Source organism: Sorex fumeus, unplaced genomic scaffold, assembly GCF_029834395.1.
Source record: "Sorex fumeus unplaced genomic scaffold, SorFum_2.1 ptg000024l, whole genome shotgun sequence".
NCBI lineage: Eukaryota > Metazoa > Chordata > Mammalia > Eulipotyphla > Soricidae > Sorex > Sorex fumeus.
The window spans coordinates 11,119,710-11,142,200 of NW_026606081.1; the positions used below are offsets into that span (position 1 = coordinate 11,119,710).

The 22,491-nt window shown below is 36.9% G+C and overlaps 1 protein-coding gene across 3 annotated transcripts in view; it reads right to left on the reverse strand.

Annotated features, from left to right (window-relative positions):
• TUSC3 (tumor suppressor candidate 3) overlaps positions 1 to 22,491 on the reverse strand; it is a 208,712-nt gene that overhangs the window by 22,208 nt on the left and 164,013 nt on the right. For all 3 annotated transcript variants that reach the window (XM_056113967.1, XM_056113965.1, XM_056113966.1), the window contains one exon: positions 3,001 to 3,064. In XM_056113967.1, the coding sequence (XP_055969942.1) occupies positions 3,001 to 3,064 (64 nt within the window). The remainder of the gene's footprint in view (positions 1 to 3,000; positions 3,065 to 22,491) is intronic.

The window sequence follows — 22,491 nt, forward strand, 5'->3', positions numbered from 1 at the left end:
TTAAGTGGAGGAAAACAAAAGTAAAATGGAATAAATGTTCTCTACAGATAAACAAAAATTTCTGAAAAATAATTTAAAGAAATATACGTACATCAAAACTCAGATGTTGCCAAATTAAAAGCTAGAAATAACTGAGTCCTTTTGCATTGTACTTAATATTTTCATGAGTCCATTAATTTGAAATAGATTTCTCAACATATCAGTAAAATGAAGTAACAAATAGTTGTAGCATAAAGAGTATAGGGATTTTCAATTTAGTTATGCAGTAGTATTTAAAAATCTATATGGAAGACTTTTTACTGCTTGTAGAATTTCTTTGTTTCCTAAATCTCAGCTAGATATCAATGAACTATGAATGAAACTTTGGAGAATTTCTACCAGGCAATGGAGTGATAGACTTAATATAGCTTTTCATTCCTTTTGCTGGGTAGTCCTAGCTACCTGAATAAAACATTGCCCTTAAATGATACTTTATTGAGTTAAAATGGAAAGAAGAAAAATAAACTACTATACATGAGAGCTAAAATTACCAGAAGGGCCAGAGTGGTAGTACAGAGGACAGGGTGCTTGCCTTACATGTGGCCAACCTAGGTATGAGCTCTGGCAACCCATGGGTCCGGGTCGGTTAGAAGTGATCGCTGAGAATCACCAGGGACGGCCCCCAAATCAGAAATGAATAAATACAATAAATTACCAACACCGCATTTGTTCCTACCATTATATAGTAACATAAATGTATAGTACTTTATAAATAAGCAAGACAAATAAAGCTTAAGTATGACCAGGTTCATATTTAATAAGGAAGAACAGATGTTCCCATAAACATATTTGCAACTGTGTAAAGCACTGCAGAACATATTGGCAAATATTTCATTTTCTTACCTGAGGTTTCTATGATAAATAAATGTATTAATTTTATTAATTTGCTAATTTTGCAAAACAGAAACCTGGTAGTTTTTTTTATCAAGATCACAGCATGTTAATTCTTTCTTATTCCAGTCATTGAAAAAATACTTCTCAAGCTGCCCTTGAATTTGGAACCATAGAGCACATGGATAAATAAAGCAAACAAGGAATGGGCTATGTGTATTTATGTATACTTGCATGAATTCAGCTAAGTATGTTTATGGTCAAGGGTGGAAAGAATAAAAATACTGAGAACTGATACAGCAGAAGATGGTAAATGGAAACTTTCAGAAAGACACTGCTAGTTAAAATGCAATATAAAATGTTTATTCATAAGATTTATTTTAAAGGTAAAATTTTCTTTTTATTATCTTTGAAATGCCTTACTGCAAGAAGAAATAGTCTTTGAAATTTAAGTGAATTGAGATGAATACTACAGGACTGATTTAATTGTCAGTGTACCTTTGTTAAATGATAAATTATCAAGCAGTAAATACAATGTATGCTATCAAGAACAAGCAAAGTACTAAGTGAGAAAGGACTTAAAAGAGGAACTTCCTAGCCTTTATGTATGCTGTTTCATTTTTTCCAGACCAGGTTAATCTAACTTTACAGATGAGAAAGTTTTTGAGCTTCTTGAGAATTAGTGCACTTCAAAGCACTTCTCACCCCTTTTCTCCACAATAACAAATTACAAGACTGTTAAGTACTAACATCGGATTCAAGTCACAGTACACAAATAAGATGGATAACTTGAATATGTATTTGCTGATATTTAAAAAAATACGTTGTTCTAATAGGGTAAAAAATAAAAACATTTTTATGTGTGGAGTTTTTTCTATTCAGATTAAAACAAGCTTCAAGATGATATGTCATTGGGGCTGGAGTGATAGCACAGTGGGTAGGGCATTTGCCTTGCATGCGGCTAACCGGAGTTGGATTCCCAGCATCCCATATGGTCCCCTGAGCACCACCTGGGGTAATTCCTGAGTGCAGAGCCAGGAGTAAACCCTGAGCATCGCTGAGTATGACCCAAAACAAACAAACAAAAAAAGAAAAGATATGCCATTTGAAAAATTTTGTCATATAATATAAATAAAATGCCAAATACAAAATTTACATGTACAACCAATAACCATCTAAAATAAAACTTAAAACTAAAACCGAGTTGGTCTTCTAACTTAAGGCAAACCAAATAAATTTTCTGGGTTTTTGTTTTCCTACCTATAAAGTAGGATTTGGGCCTGGATTAATTCTAGAATTCCTAAGAAGTTTTAGAGTTTTATACAATACAAGAAATTTGATCTTGACTAACGTTTAAGTATCAGTCTACATAGCCTGGAAAATAATCAGATTTTACAAATGATACTAAACCCTGATGACTCAACATGTTCAAACAATATTATAATTTTAACCTTCAAAAATTTCTATGAGTCTCAAATATCAATGATCCCCAAATAGTTACTGCCCAAAAAGGTAACTTTACTTCATTCTAAGTATATTTATATTTTGTTTTTAAAAGGACAGTTGATTCTCATAGCTTTCATATATAGCTATCTTCTTTACCTTTCTTTCAAAACATAAGTTGCTTATTGTACTTCATTATCTAATTAAAAATGTATAAAATGCTTCAAAAGAGATGTCTAAAACACTCTATATTCTGTCTTTTCTGACTCACATAATAGTTAAGGTACTGAGATTAGTTTCCTTAGTCTGTTTTTAACATTAGACATTTTTTTCTTTTTTTTCTTTTCTAGAAGAGCAAGTAGAAAGGTATATGTATTTAAAATAGCAATCTTTGTAATCATTGTTCAATCAAAATAATATTTTAAAATGTATACAAACACCACACATAAAACTCCATTCAGAGACAGTCAACACAGAGCTAAAAGCTATACTAAGAAATTTGTTATAAATTTGTATTTATATACATAGATACTGTTATAGGAAATAACACAGGAATTACAAAATTAGTCACATAATAAAATTTAAAATTTAATGTATTCACATGTATTGTTAGAAAAAATATCAACTTGATAGACAGCAGGCAACCTTAACCTGTCCTTTTCAATCCATCAATAGCTTTAAGGATACTTAGTACCAGAATAATATGTGATTCTGCTACGAACTGAGCTTGGCTGCTTCCATGAATGTAGCTCTGAAAAACAAAACAAAAGCAAAACTTAAAATAAGGGAAAAGCAGATTCAAATAGCTTTGAAATTTTATACCATGATGACAAAGAATGGATAAATCTAGTAATTTAGCTACTGTTTATAATTCACTTGAACAAAATATCTAATTGGAAATAACATGAAAATATTTCTATCTACTATAGAAAATGTACTCAATATAATTTATTAAGAGGCAAATACACACAGTAATGTTTTTTCACTGGTACCTAATACAAAACTTGCAATATAACTTAGCAATGATCCATACATTAATAAATAAATGAATCAAATTTTAGTTTATAGACATTATGTAAATGCAAAAAACTACCTCAGTATTTCTACTGTTGGTTTCTCATAAGAAAATTAAATGTAAAACTGTTTTAAATATGTCCTAGTCTTGGTTTTTTATTAAAAGCATGGTTTATTAAAAGTATGGAGGAAACTAACACCAAAATACAAAATAATGTCCTTATTTTATATCACATACAAAGCATTTTTTATATTATATACAAAAGATAGAGCAATAACACAGCAGTAAGGCGTTTGCCTTGTGCGTGGCCAGCCTGGCCAAACCAGGTTCAATTCCTCCGCCCCTTTCAGAGAGCCCGGGAAGCTACCGAGAGTATCTTGCCTGCATGGCAAAGCCTGGCAAGCTCCCCGTGACGTATTTGATATACCAAACACAGTAACAACAAGTCTCACAATGGAGATGTTACTGGGCCCTCTCGAGCAAATCAATGAACAATGGGAGGACAGTGGTACAAAGCATGATTTCATTATCTGAGACAATCACCTTTGTTTCTCAATTTTGCTTTCTATTTTAAAATAAATATTACTGAAAATGTGTGGATTTTAGGGAAAGAATGTTTAACTACACATAAGAAAATTATGTAATCTTGACTTTAACGCTAGAAACACTACAATTTTTAATTCAATATTCCCTTATCTAAGTGACTCGTACAACCTTTTCTGAAGTATATGAGATCTTTGGTGTTTCACCGTCAATTCTGTTGCCAATTCTATCTTATGATTTTCATAAAAAGGCTATTTTTTATAACTTTTAAAAATTTATTCACCTTGATTTACAAAGTATTTAATGATTTTGGGTATTCGCTGTTCTAACCCACTATCATGGCTGTGTCACTGCTCCAGTGGCGAAGGCTTGCTCTGTCTCCTCTTTTAGCAAACTCATTTTTCCTCTTAAGCGTTCTTATTATAGTTTGGGTCACATGCTTACAGTAGTGCTAACTCTTGTGGTTTTGATGTACAGAGATTCCTCCCTCCTGTCCTGTCCTGTCCTCCCGTTGTTCATTGATTTGCTCGAGCGGGCCCAGTAACATCTCCACTGGAGACTTTGTTGTTACTGTGTTTGGCATATCGAATACGTCACGGGGAGCTTGCCAGGCTCTGCCGTGCAGACGAGATACTCTTGGTAGCTTGCCAGGCTCTCCGAGAGGGGCGGAGGAATCGAACTCGGGTTGGCCATGTTGGCTGCGTGCAAGGCAAATGCCCTACCGCTGTGCTATCGCTCCAGCCCTCCATATCAACAAAATATACACGACCTTTAACCAATGGTGAATCTTATTATAAGTAAATTATATTAGTGGAATATATCAATATGGAAAACACAGTCGTTTTATTCTTTCTCCACAGAATTTATAACTGATATTTTTTGGTCCATATCATGAACAGATCCCCACATATTAAGTGCTATAATCATATCTAATCATTAAGACTATAACGCTATCCTGTAGGCTATTCTTTATTTATTTATTTATTTATTTATTTTTTTACAATAAGGTATTAATCTTTATTGAAAATAGACATGGAATCCTACTTGAGGTCTTCGAAAAGGTCTAAGCACAGTTACTGGATATATCACAGTATGTCTTGAATGGATAAAGACAACCGCACATTTCACAATCAATATCAAAGACCAAGGATATGTAGTACTAGAATTGAATGCCTGATTCTTCAGTTGCATTCAGTTCTCGAGTTTTCAATAAGTTTCAGGCTAGAAAGGAAATATATCACAGAAACATATTTTTATATATGTATTAGTTTTCTAAGGAAGCCTAGCAAAATGCCATAAAAGAAATTTGTTTTTTTTTATAGTTTAAGAAGCTGGAAATCCATTAAGCTGTTTGATCAGTTTTATTTCTCCTGAGGCATCTCTCCCTGGTATGCAGGTGGCTACTTTTTGTTATATCATCAGATGACCTTTTCCCTGTGTTCATACGTCCCTTGTATTTATTTTTGTCACTTCTTATATGTATATTAGCTTTATTGAGTTACCGAGAGTATCCCACCTGTAGGGCAGAGCCTGGCAAGCTCCCCGAGGTGTATTCGATGTGCCAAAAACAGTAACAACAAGTCTCACAATGGAGACGTTACTGGTGCCCGTTCAAGCAAATCTATGAACAACAGGAAGACAGTGCAGTGCTACAGTGGGTTTGTTCCTACCTATGAGTCCCCATGTAATCTTAATTACTGCCAAAGAGCTCCAAATGTAATCAGATTCTATGGTACTAAGTATTAGAAGAAACCTGAAGTTTCTTTTGGTCTGTGCGGTGAAAGGGCACCACTTTGAACCTTAATTCCATGGGCAGTAGAAATATATGTGTTTTACTTAAAGACAGTATATGTAGCATTCAGGTCAGTTCCCAGAACATAAGACTTAACAATGATCTGATGATGACAATTGTTATCACTTTTGCTACTACTTAGTGCAACTTAGAGAGGCAAGACCATAAAAATACTTTGTAGGGCAAAAGTCTTACATCAAATGTGTTTTTAACCTCCATGCAGCAGCTCTTTTAATTAATATATTATTTGACAGTATAAAACCTCAAGCCACTGAAAAGATTTGCGTAGAATTGGAAAATCAGTTTAATAAACTGGAGATAGAATGAGAATCCTGTGTTCTCATATCAGTTCTGCAAAGTTTTATCTGAACTGTATGATACATCTTTTAACTACCCTGCCTTTCGGTCTCTACATCTAAAAAACAAAACAATTCATTCATATTTGCATAATTGATCATAAAGTTCAAGTAAGATGTGGATGTTTGGAAATTTAAAAGACCAATGGCACAGGTTTAAATCAGTTTTATCTTCTGGTTTTTTTTTTAAGGAAAATGGTAAAGAAACTCTGTACCTTAAAATTTTAAAATTCTACAAGCAAAAGGTAATATTCTTAAATGAAAAAAATAGCTACAAGGAGAGAGTATATTTTATTATTTATCATGACAGCCAGTACTTTTTGCATGAACATACTCCTTTTCTAAGCATGTATAAATATGTATATATGTATGTATATGCATATATATACATATATAGTGGTGGCAAAATGTCTTTCTTTCACTTCAGAACTATGGTTTCTTGGTTAATTGGTTTTTCAAATTTCAGTTGGGAAAGAATATTTGTTTTGGAATTCTCACATTTTGGTCAATTCATATAAAATATATATAATATATATATATATATATATATATATATTGCTTTTTGCGTCACACCCAGCGATGCACGGGGGTTACTCCTGGCTTTGCACTCAGGAATTACTCCTGGTTGGTGCTCAGGGGATGCTGGGAATTGAACCCGAATTAGTTATGTGCAAGGCAAACACCCTACCCACTGTACTATCACTCCAGCCCCCCAAAATGTATATTTCTTCCTTACATACATAAATTTCATAAAAGAGTCCTTGTATCTACTTATCTATGTATCTGTTTATTTACCTACCTGCCTACCTAAGTAGCTACAGTTTTCATACTTGATATTTTCTTTTTTTTTTAATCATTTTTTTATTAGTGAAACACCATGAAGTACATTTATAGACTTATAAATTTTTGTGCTTGGGTTTCAGTTATACAATGATCAAGTACCCATCCCTCCATGAGTGCCCATCCTCCCCCACCACAGGTCCTAGCATCCCTCCCACCCCCCCCACCCATCCCACCCTGCCGCTGTGGCAGGGCATTCCCCCTTGTTCTCTCTCTCTCTTCTTTTGGGTACTGTGTTTTGCAAGAGAGGCATTGAGTGGCAATCATGTTTGGTCTATAGACTACTTTTAGCATGCTTCTCCCACCCTGGGAGGGTCCTCACAACACCCTTTATTTGGTGCTCTCTTCTCTATCTGAGCTTCCTTTTCACCTAGCACATGTGGCTGGCCTTCAAGTCATGGAGCAAAATTCCTGGTACTAATCTCAGCCATTCCTGGGTGTTAGTCTCCCATTTTGTTGCTTTATGTTCCCTAGATGAATGCAATCTTTCTGTGTCTATCCCGCTCTTTCTGACTCATTTCGCTTAACATGATACTTTCCATGTAGTACCACTTGTATGTAAATTTCATAACTTCATCTTTTCTAACAGTTACATAGTACTCCATTGTGTAAATGTACCAAAGTTTCTTTAACCAGTCATCTGTTCTCGGGCACTCAGGTTTTTTCCAGATTCTGGCTATTGTAAAGAGTGCTGCAATGAACAAACAATTGCAGATGTCACTTCGACTATACCTTTTTGCCTCTCTGGGATATATTCCCAGGAGTGCTATAGCTGGGTCAAATGGGAGATCAAATTCTAATTTTTTGAGAATCGTCCATACTGTTTTCCAAAAGGGTTGGACCAGCCTGCATTCCCACCAGCAGTGAAGGAGGGTCCCTTTCTCCCCACATCCGCGCCAGCACCTGTTGCTTTTGTTCTTGTGGATGTGGGCCAGTCTCTGTGGTGTGAAATGATATCTCGTTGTTGTTTTGATCTGCATCTCTCTGATGATTAGTGATGTAGAGCATTTTCTCATGTTAGGCTATTCTTTTAAACCTTTTGTTCCCATATGTAATTTCTCAATAAATCATAATGCATGTTGCCTCATCTGAAAGTGATTTTAGATATATATTTTTTAAACTGACTGGTTAAAAGACAGCCATTTTGGAGTCATTCACATTATAGTTTCTATGGAATCCTAGTATATATTCTATCATTTATTCTGTTCATCCATTTTGCACCTGCTAGCACCCAGGTTATTATTTCTTGGGGAAAAAGAAGGTTGGGGGTAAAAGTAGTTTAAAACAGAGACAATAACAAGGGAAAAATCAAATAGTTAACTAGACCTCCTTACCGGGAAAATGGAGCAGTTAACGTTTGGGTAACTCTGACCCCGACCTAGGAAGGATATGTTTGGTCTTCCTCAAGTAAGACCCACATAAAAAGCTGTCAAGTCTGACAGGAGATGTTTCTACACTCTTATAGAAATTACCTAAATTACAGGGCAGTAAGGTCAGTGGGTAGTTCACGTGCTGCCAAGTGATGACAAAAATATGAAAAGCAATGAAATAGAACAAAAAATAATATTCAATTAATACTAAAAGATTTTGCTCAAGCGGGCCCAGTAACGTCTCCATTGGAGATTTTGTTGTTACTGTGTTTGGCATATCGAATACGTCACGGGGAGCTTGCCAGGCTCTGCCGTGGGGGCAAGATACTCTCGGTAGCTTGCCAGGCTCTCCGAGAGGAGTGGAGGAATCGAACTCGGGTCGGCCATGTTGGCTGCGTGCAAGGCAAACGCCCTACCACTGTGCTATCGCTCCAGCCTTTAATACTAAAAGAAAGATCCTAATAACATAGCTCATTATTATTGCTGCTCCCTCGGGTCACTCAATAGGAACATTATGCAGAGATGGAAAGGTAGGGTCACATAGAACCACCATAGCCAGTACCTCAGAGTCAGTGGCAGGTATTTCTTCCAAGTGTACTGCAAAAATTTCAGAGGCCCTATAACCAATCTCTTTTAAGTCCTTTTAGTTATATTTTGCTGATAACACAGTTCTAAACTTAAAAGCTTTATTAGAAAAAAAAGAAAACTTGAAGTGAATAGTATTATTCTCATAGCATATTTTATTGTAACTAGAATAACAAAAGGTTGAAAATGAAGTCGCTTGATGTATTGTTCTTCAGTTAACTACATCACTGAATGATTTTAATGTAATGTACATTAAATATGTAAATCTACCCCTGAGCTGCGCAGGACCAGCACGGAGGCCCAGCTCTGGGCAACAAACCTGAACGGCTCCAATTTCAAACAGGTACAGCCCGCCTCCAAGGGCCTGGGACCCTTTCTGGGCACTCGCACCTAGATCCAGCCCCTAGACAGCCGGTTTTCAACCCCTGAGCTGCGCGGGACCAGCACGGAGGCCCAGCTCTGGGCAACGAAGCTGAACGGCTCCAGTTTCAAACAGGAGACGTTCCCAACTCCTCCCCAGTGCCAGGGACTCTTTCCGGAGCCGCGGCCGCTAATGCGGCCGCGAAATATTTTCCCACTACATATGCCTTAGGAACCATAAGCTACCTTCTTAGATGGAAACTTCTCTAGTTTAGCTCAGCCACTAGAAACACAGTAGCCTATCTTAACTCACACTGCATATCAAGCAGAATAGTAACAGTGAACTGAAGGACTAAACCACACCTCTCACAATGGTAAAGCAACGCAGAAGCCCACCAAACTTTCATATTGAAGAGTCTAGCCCAGATGACACCAACAGTACTGTAGTGTTAGACAACCTCTCTGACAAGGAATTCAGGAGAGAGCTACTTAGGATGCTTAGGGAATTAAAAGAAACAATGGAAAGCAATGCCAATAGAAGACAAGAGGATCTGAAGGCAGAAATGAGGAAAATGCAAACAGAAATATCAGACCTGAAAAATCTCGTAGGTGAATTGAAAAGCTCAGTGGAAGGCCTCAGCAGCAGAGTAACAGCTACTGAAAACAGAATCAGTGAACTCGAAGATGAAGTTCAGAGACTCTCCAGAAAAGAGCAGAAAATGGAAAAGAGACTCACAATTCGCGAACAGATGGCAAGAGAAGATCGGGATGAAGCCAAGAGGGGTACCATAAGAATTATTGGAGTCCCAGAGGTACAGGAAGAAAACCTTGATGAAGAAGAAACTGTCAAAGACATCATTGCTACAACGTTTCCAGAGCTGAAGAAAACTTGTGACCACATTCAGGAGGCCCGAAGGGTACCAGCTAGAAGAAATCCGAATAAAAATACCCCAAGACACATTCTGATCAAAATGACCAAAACCTTAGACAGAGACAAAATCCTGAAAGCAGCAAGATCGAAGAAAGAAATCTCTTACAAAGGAGCATCCTTAAAATTCACAGCTGATTTTTCTGATGAAACCCTCATGGCCCGAAAACAGTGGTGGGACATAGTGAAAAAACTCAATGAAATAAATGCCTCTCCAAAAATACTTTACCCAGCGAGACTCTCATTCATAATAGAAGGAACAACACACAGTTTCACAGACAAACAACAGCTCAGGAACTTCATAGACTCAAAACCATGGTTACAAGAACAACTAAATGGGCTACTTTAAGGCAAGAAAGGCCCCTCAAATACACCAAATTTTAACAGAACAATGGGACAAAATCCCATAACAATAATCTCTCTCAATGTCAATGGGCTAAACGCACCAATTAAAAGACATAGAGTGGCAGGATGGATTAGAAAATTGAACCCAACATTCTGCTGCCTGCAAGAAACGCAACTCAATAGTCAAAGCAAACACAGACTCAGAGTCAAAGGCTGGAAAACAATCCTACAGGCAAACAGCTCCCATAAAAAAGCTGGGGTAGCCATCCTTACATCAGACCACATCGATTTCAGAGTGAGGAAGGTCATAAGAGACAGTGAAGGCCATTTCTTATTGATCAAAGGATCTGTACAACAGGAAGAACTTACAATAATAAATATATATGCACCTAATGAGAGACCAGCAAAGTACTTAAAACAACTACTCATAGATTTGGAAAAAGACATCAATAGCAACACAATACTAGTGGGAGACTTCAACACTGCTTTGTCACCTCTTGATAGATCAACCAGACTCAAGCTTAGCAAGGACATACTTCATTTGAGGGAAACAATGGAAGAAAGGGAATTAGTAAATATATATAGGACACTTCATCCACAAAAAGCTGAATACACATTCTTCTCAAGCGTCCATGGAACATTCTCCAAGATAGACCACATGCTTAGCCACAAAACATGCCTCCATAAAATTAAGAAGATAGAGATTGTATCAACAATCTTCTCAGACCATAATGCGCTGAAATTAGAAGTAAATCACACACAAAAACAGAAAACTAAATCAAACACCTGGAAATTAAACAGTGCACTATTGAACAACGAGTGGATTAGACAGGAAATCAAAGAGGAAATCAAAACATTCCTAGAAACGAATGAAAATGAGAACACGAGTTACCAAAACTTATGGGACACAGCAAAGGCTGTGTTAAGAGGAAAGTTTATAGCTCTACAAGCATTCCTCAGGAAGGAGCAGCGAGCACACATAAGTAACCTAACCTCACAGCTTAAGAGCTTGGAGAAGGACCAAAAAAAGGAGCACAACCCGAACAGGAGAAAGGAAATAATAAAACTCAGAGCAGAGATTAATGAGATGGAAACCCAAAAAACAATCCGAAAGATCAATGAAACCAAAAGCTGGTTCTTTGAGAAAATTAACAAGATCGATAAGCCGCTAGCAAAACTCACAAAGAAAGGGAGAGAGAAAACCCTAATAAACCGAATCAGAAATGAAAAGGGGGTCATTACAACAGAAACCACAGAAATTCAGAGGATCCTCAGGGAATACTTTGAGAAGCTTTATGCCACGGAACATCAAAACCTCGAGGAAATGGATAAATTCCTAGACTCCTACAGACTCCCAAGGCTGAACCAAGAAGACCTGGAATACCTGAACAGACCTATCACCATCAAGGAAATTGAACTGGTAATAAAAAGTCTTCCCAAGCACAAAAGTCCTGGCCCGGATGGATTCACTAGTGAATTCTTCCAAATCTTTAAAGAGGACTTACTCCCAATGCTCTTTAAGCTTTTCCACGAAATTGAAATATCAAAACCACTTCCGAACAGTTTCTACGAAGCAAATATCACACTGATACCAAAAGCAGACAGAGATACCACAAAGAAAGAGAATTACAGGCCGATATCCCTGATGAACACAGATGCAAAGATCCTCAACAAACTACTAGCAAATAGAATCCAACTACTCATCAAAAAGATCATACACCATGACCAAGTAGGATTCATCCCAGGGATGCAAGGATGGTTTAACATTCGAAAATCAATCAACATAATCCATCATATCAACAAAAGAAAAGATAAAAAGCATATGATTATATCAATAGATGCAGAGAAAGCATTTGACAAGATCCAGCACCCCTTTATGATGAAAACCCTAGCCAAAATGGGTATAGAGGGGACCTTCCTCAACATAATTAAAGCCATCTACCACAAGCCTACAGCAAGCATCATCCTCAATGGGGAAAAACTGAAAGCCTTCCCTCTAAGATCAGGGACGAGACAGGGATGCCCACTCTCTCCACTTCTGTTCAATATAGTACTGGAAGTACTTGCAATAGCGATTAGGCAAGAAAAAGATATTAAGGGCATTCAGGTAGGAAAGGAAGAAATCAAGCTCTCACTATTCGCAGATGATATGATACTCTACTTAGAGAACCCAATAACCTCCACCAAAAAACTCCTAGAAACAATAGACTCGTATAGTAAAGTTGCAGGTTATAAAATCAATACCCAAAAGTCCATGGCTTTCCTATACGCAAACAGTGAGAGAGAAGAAAGCAACATGAAAAAAACAATCCCGTTCACAATTGTGCCCCAGAAAATCAAGTACCTAGGAATCAGCTTAACTAAGGAAGTAAAGGACCTATACAAAGAAAACTACAAAACGCTACTTCAGGAAATAAAAGAGGACATGAGGAAATGGAAAGATATCCCCTGCTCATGGGTCGGGAGACTTAACATTGTCAAAATGGCAATACTACCGAAAGCATTGTATAAATTCAATGCAATCCCTATAAGGATACCCATGACATTCTTCAAAGAAATGGAGCAAACACTCCTGAAATTTATATGGAACAATAAGCCCCCATGAATAGCTAAAGCAATTCTTGGGAAAAAGAAAATGGGAGGAATCAACCTCCCTAACTTCAAACTGTACTACAAAGCAGTAATAATTAAAACAGCATGGTACTGGAACAAAGGCAGAACTGCAGACCAATGGAACAGGGTTGAATACACTGACATCTCCCCTCAATCATATAATCATCTAATCTTTGATAAAGGTGCAAGTAATGTGAAGTGGAGTAAGGAAAGCCTCTTTAATAAATTATGTTGGCATCATTGGACGGCTACATGCAAAAAATAGGCTCAGAACTCTGCCTAACACCATGTACAAAAGTAAGATCAAAATGGATTAAAGACCTCAACATCAGGCCAGAAACCATAAGGTACATTGAAGATAAAGTTGGCAAAACCCTCCATGATATTGAAGCTAATGGTATCTTCAAAGATGCCACACCACTGGCCGAGCAAGTGAAAACAGAGATAGATAAATGGGACTATCTTAAACTAAGAAGCTTCTGCACCGCCAAAGAAACAGTGACCAAAATACAAAGACAGTCTACAGAATGGGAAAGGATATTCGCCGAATACACATCTGACAAGGGGTTGATATCCAGGATATACAAAATACTGGTTAAACTCCACAAGAAGAAAACATCCAACCCCATCCAAAAATGGGGCAATGAAATGAACAGAAACTTTCTCAAAGAAGAAATCCGAATGGCAAAAAAGCACATGAGAAAATGCTCTACATCATTAATCATCAGAGAGATGCAGATCAAAACCACAATGAGATACCATCTCACACCTCAGAGACTGGCCCACATTCAAAAGAACAGAAGCAACCAATGCTGGCGTGGATGTGGCGAGAAAGGGACACTCCTTCACTGTTGGTGGGAATGTCCACTGGTTCAGCCCTTCTGGACAACAGTATGGACGATTCTCAAAAAATTAGAAATTGAGCTCCCATTTGACCCAGCAATACCACTCCTGGGAATATATCCCAGAGAGGCAAAAATGTATAGTCGAAGTGACATCTGCACTTGTTTGTTCATTGCAGCACTCTTTACAATAGCCAGAAACTGGAAGAAACCTGAATGCCCAAGAACAGATGACTGGTTAAAGAAACTTTGGTACATCTACACAATGGAGTACTATGTAGCTCTTAGAAAAGATGAAGTCATGAAATTTACATACAAGTGGTACAATATGGAAAGTATCATGCTAAGCGAAATGAGTCAGAAAGAGAGGGATAGACATAGAAAGATTGCATTCATCTGGGGGATATAAAGTAACAAAGTATGAGATTAATACCCAAGAATAGCTGAGATCAGCACCAGGAGGATTACCCCATAACTTAGAGGCCAGCCGGGTATCCTAGAGGAAAGGGCAGTTCAGATAGAGAAGGGAGCACCAAATAAAGGATGTTTGGAGGATCCTCCCAAGAGGGGAGATGCATGTCGAAAGTAGACTATGGACTGAACATGTTTGCCACTCAATGCCTCTTTTGCAGACCACAACACCCAAACGGAGAGAGAGAACACAGGGGATTGCCCTGCCACAGAGGCAGGGGGGGATGGGGGGATGGGGGTGGGAGGGATATTATCCATGGTGGTGAAAAACGGGCACTGGTGGAGGGATGGGTATCTGATCATTGTATAATTGAAACCTAAGCACAAAAAAATTGTAAATCTACAACTGTAAAAAAATAAAGAAAGAAAGAAAGAAAGAAAGAAAGAAAGAAAGAAAGAAAGAAAGAAAAAAAGACAAAAAAAATGTAAATCTAGATATTAAAACTATGGTAGCTTTGTCACATCCGGTGTATATAAATATAATCAAAAAGTTTGGGTCTTCTAACTCAATCCTTAGGGGAGAAAAACATCAAGGAAGATTAATATTAGCTCATCACTAATATAAACCAAATTTCAAGGGGAAAAGCAACTGATATAACTTAAAATTTAAATAATTTTGTTTAAAAGTAAGAGCAATTTCATTAAATTGTGTGCACCTGTAAATGGTCTAAGTGGTGCATTTAGGACCAGTTTCTTCATGCCCTAATTTGTCAATAAATTAAATGATTTCCCCCAGGAAGTCAGCTTTTGCTGACTCTGACCTCAGTAAAAATCACTCCTGGCAGGCTCTGGAGGCAACATAGGGGTCTGGGGATCGAATCCAGGCCAGCAGCATGCAAGGCATGGACCTTTATCCACTGTAATATTGCTTTAGCCCCTCTGACCATTATTTGTGCTTTGTATTTATTCGTGTCACTGCCTCAGTAATTGCAATATAAACAATATATTTCTAAATCTAATACAATAATGCCAAGCTGAACTATCTGGTATGAGGCTTCTAGATCAGTGAGTGAGTGATTAAGATAGCAGTCTCTTCTATCCTTGAAATTTCCCTACATGGTCTTAAGAATGACACTATTTCTAAAATTTCCTTAATATTAATTGCTTTTTCAGTCTTCATATCTTTTACTTTCTCCACCTGACCTAGTGCCAGTGTATTATGATGAACAGTCTGGAAAATTAATTTCTCAAAATCTTTGACATCAGAGAGCATATTGACATCTAATGTAAAATACGGGGCAGTCTATAATAAATGAAAACTAAGATATGAAAGTGACATTGATAGGTTTCTGGAGATCAGAAATATGTAACACACCTGACATTACCAGGGCTTTGCAGATCTTGAGAAATGAGTTTAACTAATGATGGATAGCTGAACACGCAAATCAGCTAAACAGATAATAAATTCATTGTGCTCTTAATTTTCTATTGCTTAAACCTTTCTATTTGAAAACTGCAAATAAAAAATGTTCATCATATATTTCAATTTATCAATTTATGATCAATGTAAATCTAGATAATTGAAAAACACTTTTTATATAATAGGTTGTTAAACAACTTCTGGCTCTATTAGACTTAATGGAACTAAAAAAACAATCATTGTGTATAGAAGTACCACAGATGGTTAGGAGCTGTGGTTCAAAACCAGGCAATTAACTTTTAGTTTCAGCTAAGTGGGACTGGGAATTTATTTAATCAAAGTATTGGTCAGTTTCTTTATATGTAAAAAAAATGGCTAAAACAGTTTAAAGCCTTTAGTAAACGATGTATTATATTCTATAAAATGATAAAGGTCAATACAAGTGACAGCATATCTGTTCAGAAGAAATAAAAGCATAAAAATAATCACATAGGCAAAACCAAAATGAGAGCACAAAATCAAGTCTTGAAATTTTGTTTGAATTCTGGATTTGTCTGAATTGTTTGAATTTGTAAATGTGGATAATGGTCATATCTTTCTAACTGGGAGTTGCTAAAAGATTAAACTTGATCAAGTTAGACACCAAATTGCATGGTGTTTAGTGCAGATTATAATACTGTTTATCAATATGTGTTAATAAGTTCTAAAAATAAATAAAAGATAAAATGACTGTAGTGCAAGAAAATGACTCTAAACATGGTTAACTTTATGCCAGGGTTTGTCAATGTAGATTACATTGAGGTAAAAGAAAAGGGACTTTAAGATAGGCAGGATGTGAGAAAAAAGTAGTAAATACCTGATTTTATTTGGAGATTGACATGCATTTGGGATTAAACATCTTTCCCCCTAGTATTATCAATATACACCAAATTACATCTCAGTTAAAAATGTCACTACTTGGTTCTCACACATTTTACTTTTATTTCAATCTTCATAATCTTAAGGATGTTTCTTTTTCTTTTTTTTCCTTCCCTGCCCAACTGAGGAATGACCTTTATTGTTACTGGGTTAACCAAAATTCACCTTGACTTTAAAGTCAGCTCAAAGTATACTTTCTTTAATAACAGTGTCCCTGACTTTTGTTTTGGACTCAGATAATATTGCTCTAATTAAGCTATTACTTATTGCATAGCAGATGGTAGGCATCTGTACAGAAAACATAGAAAAGCACCTGGAATATTAGCTGGGAATAAGTTTGCAAATTGGAAAGTAATAAAAAGACTTTTTATAAATGTTTATGAAGTTTTGCATTATTTAAAAATTTTACAATTTTTATTAATTGTGGAGGGGGTCGCATGCAGTGGCTCTGTGCTCAGGTATGACTCTTGGAGTACTCAGGTCGACATACGTGGTGCCAGGGTGAGTGGCATACAAGGCAAGCATCATATCTCTCCAGCTCCGTGATTTTAAAAACATATATAAGAAGTTTGAATGGGAACTGGACAGAGCCTGTAATCTCTGCACACTGCTAGCTAAAAGCATAAAAAGCGTCCATGGATTATCAAGAACTAACATGTTCTTTCAAAAAAAAACCAAAAATACATTTGCCCTCACATTGTTTATAATATTCTAGGAAAAAAATTCAGAAAATTTTACAAATGCTGTAGCACTGTCCTCCTGTCATTCATCGATTTGGTCGAATGGGCGCCAGTAACATCTGCATTGTGAGACTTGTTGTTACTATTTTTGGCATATCGAATACGCCATGGGGAGCCTGCCAGGGTATGCCATGCAGGTGAGATACTCTTGGTAACTTGCCGGGCTCTCCGAGAGGGACAGAGGAATCGGACCTGGGCCGACTGCATGCAAGGCAAAAGCCTTAGCCGCTGTGCTATCAATCCAGCCCAAATGCTGTGGACAAATAAGTTTTAAATGGTTGTAAAATTTTCACTTGAATTAAAAACAAAGAAGTACCCCGTGACCATATGTGAAATGAGTGGCTGGAACAGGAACCAGACTGCAGTGCACTGGGGAATGAATTAAAACGAAGTAACTTCATGTGTAGATGACTATTTGCTATCTCACATAGGAAATAGTGATTTTTTTTTGAGTATGAAACCAAGAGAGGACTGCAACAAGAAACTTTAAGACCAAATATTATAAAATGCATTAAATCAAAACTTTTATTTCTGATTTTCCATTCCGTTTTACAAGTAGTGGCTAAGTAGATCTCAGAGAAGAGCTGGATTGAAAACTGACAATTAAGATATTATTACAAAAAAGATAATGCTGATTCTAAAGAAAGGCTGATATTATTCTTGGAAGAATTGCTAAGTCACTTAAAAGGAGAAATATATGAATAGAAGAGAACAGAAGAAAAGGGATAAAGGATGAAAGTCAGAATAAAGGGTATTAGCAAACAAAAAACTGAATTCAAATTACATGAATTTCAAGTTTGAGATTTTGCTTTTGGAATTATTACAACTTTTCATTAGATTTTAGTAGTTCCCAAAAGAGCAGAGTAAGTGAGATGTACAGAGCAGGTTTTAGAACTTAAAGAGAAATACAGTTTTTTTTTTATTATTGACTGTAGTTCTGTGACTTACTGAGACTTTTTTTTTATTTTTTTACAGTTGTAGATTTACAATTTTTTTTGTGCTTGGGTTTCAATTATACAATGATCAGATACCCATCCCTCCACCAGTGCCCGTTTTTCACCACCATGGATAATATCCCTCCCACCCCCACCCCCCCACCCCCCCCTGCCTCTGTGGCAGGGCAATCCCCTGTGTTCTCTCTCTCCGTTTGGGTGTTGTGGTCTGCAAAAGAGGCATTGAGTGGCAAACATGTTCAGTCCATAGTCTACTTTCGACATGCATCTCCCCTCCTGGGAGGATCCTCCAAACATCCTTTATTTGGTGCTCCCTTCTCTATCTGAACTGCCCTTTCCTCTAGGATACCCGGCTGGCCTCTAAATTATGGGGTAATCCTCCTGGTGCTGATCTCAGCTATTCTTGGGTATTAATCTCATACTTTGTTACTTTATATCCCCCAGATGAATGCAATCTTTCTATGTCTATCCCTCTCTTTCTGACTCATTTCGCTTAGCATGATACTTTCTATATTGTACCACTTGTATGTAAATTTCATGACTTCATCTTTTCTAACAGCTACATAGTACTCCATTGTGTAGATGTACCAAAGTTTCTTTAACCAGTCATCTGTTCTTGGGCATTCAGGTTTCTTCCAGTTTCTGGCTATTGTAAAGAGTGCTGCAATGAACAAACAAGTGCAGATGTCACTTTGACTATACATTTTTGCCTCTCTGGGATATATTCCCAGGAGTGGTATTGCTGGGTCAAATGGGAGCTCAATTTCTAATTTTTTGACAATCGTCCATACTGTTGTCCAGAAGGGCTGAACCAGTGGACATTCCCACCAACAGTGAAGGAGTGTCCCTTTCTCGCCACATCCACGCCAGCATTGGTTGCTTTTGTTCTTTTGAATGTAGGCCAGTCTGTGAGGTGTGAGATGGTATCTCACGGAGGCCCAGCTCTGGGCAACAAAGCTGAACGGCTCCAATTCCAAACAGGAGACGTTCCCAACTCCTCGCCAGTGCCAAGGACTCTTTCCGGAGCCGCGGCCGCTAACGCGGCCGCAAAATATTTTCCCACTACGTATGCCATAGGAACCATAAGCTACCTTCTTAGATGGAAACTTCTCTATTTTAGCTCAGCCACTAGAAACACAGTAGCCAATAACTCATAAGCCTATCTTAACTTACTGAGACTTTTAATGATGGTTTCTCACTCACATCACACCCATTCCCAGTGTACCCCACCACTCTCCTTCACTCATCCTAGTGCCACTCCTTTTCAAACCCCCTACCACCAACTCAATTATGTGGATGAGTTCTCCCACTGGGTTGTCTTGGAACCTTCGTTGCTACCTCACCGTGTATCCATTTTTTTTTCATGATCTTATCTATTGCACGTAGTGTGGTGATGAACACAGCTGGGCATATATCCTTTCTAAGGAATGATTTTGTGTTTGGGGATAGATGCCTAGATATGCTAATGCTGGATCATGTGAGAGTTCTATTCCTATTTTTTGAGAGCTCTCTTACTTTCCATAGAGGCTGAACCAGTGACATTCCTACCCACAGTCAATGAGGGTTCCTTTCTCACCACAACAGCAACACTGGCTATTTCCAGAGTTCCTGAAATGTGTCCCTGGCATGAGAGGATATCTCAATGTTGTTTTCCCGATCATTTCCCTGATCATGAGTGATGATGAGCACTTTTTCATGACTATTAGCCATTCATATTTCTTCTTGGGAAAGCATCTGTTCATCTTTACCCCATTTGTGGATGAGGCTATTGGAATTTTTGCTGTTGAGTTCTGTGAACGCATTACAGACCTTGGATATCAGCCCTTTATGTATTGTATTGTGTGCAAATATTGTCTCTTAATTATAGTTTGAGTTTCTTTCACTGTGCACAAACATTTTAATTTCTTGCAGTCCCAAATAATTTTGTTTATGTTGTGTTTGCTACTGTGGTCATCTCATGTAAGACTAAAGAGAAATAAGAAACACAATTTTAAAATTAGAACAGGGATAGTAAGCCGTAAGTTACATTGGTGGTCTCCCCAAAAAACAAAAAATGAAAGAAAGAAAAAATTAGGGTCCAAGAATCAATAGTATGGCAGTTCTAAACAGAACGAATTAAAAGGACTGCTCTTTCTGAAAGGGATGAATTAGATGACCAAAAAAAATTCCTTTAAGAGCCTCTAATCCCATCGTCCTTCTGGCTTGCATTTCCCTGGTAAAAGAGATAGTAACCATCTCCTCCCCATCCCATAGGACTGCTGTCCATTCTGTATCTTCTTCAAGTGTTTGTTCAGTTCTTCCTCCATTTTTGATGTCTTTTTTGTTAACCTTTGATTTTTCTATATCTTTGTCAGAAAATGTGCAGTTATTATTATTTTTTTGCCATTCAGTAGGAAATCTGTTTCTTTTTGTGCGAACTAGTTTTTCAGTTTGATTTAATACCATTTATTTTTGCTTTTGTTACTTTGTTGCTAGAGTTGAATTCCTGAATAAATCATGGAAGTCATTGTCATGGGGTGTTTTATCTATTTTATTGCTATGTATTTTATAATTCTAGGCCTAACATCTAAGCCTTTAATCAATTTTGAACTAACTTAAGGGTAAGGTATGAAACAATGATAGGATTTTCCAGCATCATTTTATAAAGGGACTTTCCTTTCTATGCTTTATGCTCTTGACTCTGTTATCACAAATTAACTGTCTGAATGTGTGGCAACTTAGTTTTGAGCCTATCAATTCTATTTCATCATCTATCTAATTTTTTCCCACTACCACAGAATTTTGATAGTTAATGCTTTGCAGTAATGAAGTAATATAATTTAATGTTGGAACAGTATGATGGAATGCCTCTACTGTCATAGGATGAATTTGCCTATTCAGAAACTTGTGGTTCCATATAAACTTCAGTAACTACTGTTTTACTTATTTAAGAATGTCATTGGGATTTTGTGAGAGATTACACAGAGTCTATATAATGCTTTCAGTAGCATGGTCATTTTTATAATGTTAAAACTCCTAATCCAAAAGCTAGGAAAAATATTTTCATCTAATGTCTTCTATTTCTTTTAACAGTGACTTACTTATAAAATGTAAATATATTTTGCCTCTTTTGTTAGGCTTATTCCTACACAGTTACATTCATTGTATATGAAGTTATTTTTTCCTTTCTATACTAGATCACTGCTTGCACAGTAACAGATTTTCATGTATCAATTTATAGGTCTTACAGTACTAAAATTCTAATAGCTTTTTAGTAAAGTCTTTAGCATTTTTTATGTAATACCATGCTTATGCACTGGGGTCACCACACAGTGAGTAGGATGCTTGCCTTGTACACGGCCACCTGTGTTAGATTCCGGGCACACTATATGGTCCCCCAAACCCTATCAGTAGTGATCCCAGAGCACAGAGAAGGAGTAAGTGCTGAGCACTGCTGAGTATCTACATGTATAATACTATCTAAAAACAGTCACAGTTTTATTATTTTTCCAATTTAAATTCCTTTTATTTCTTTTTTGTCTAATAACAATAGATCAGATTTCTAATATTAAGTTGAGTAATGGTGAAAAAGGATATCCTTGTCTTGTTCTAATCTTTAAAGAGAAGCTTTTTATTTCTTTATAGATTAGTTGTAGGCTTCATGTTAATGGCTCTACTATGTTAAAGTAAGCTACTTCTATCATCATTTTAATACGTTTTTAAATAAATGAATATTAAACACTGCCAAAAGCTCTTTTTCATCTGTTGATATGAGCATATAATTTATAACTCTCATTGATATGTTGTACATCACATTAATTGCATATATCTGCATCTCTGGAATGAACCCCACTTTGTCATGATGTTTGATACTTTGGAAGGTTTCTGAAGTAGTGCTCAAGGGGCTTATAAGCTACTACTTGCTTTTCTTGCAGACTAGGTCTGTGTTTTAACAGGAGGGCTCAGAGATGTAGTGCTTCTTGGGTGATTCCGGTGGTACTTTGGGGTGCTCCAAAGTTGCACCTGTGATAGTCACAGATTAAAATAGGGTCTGCACATGGAAAGCCTATGCCTTGACACCTATACTATCTCTCTGGTCTATGTAATAATTTTAATATATTGTTGAATCTGGTCTTTAATATATTGTAAGATTTTGTTGATGGCAGTT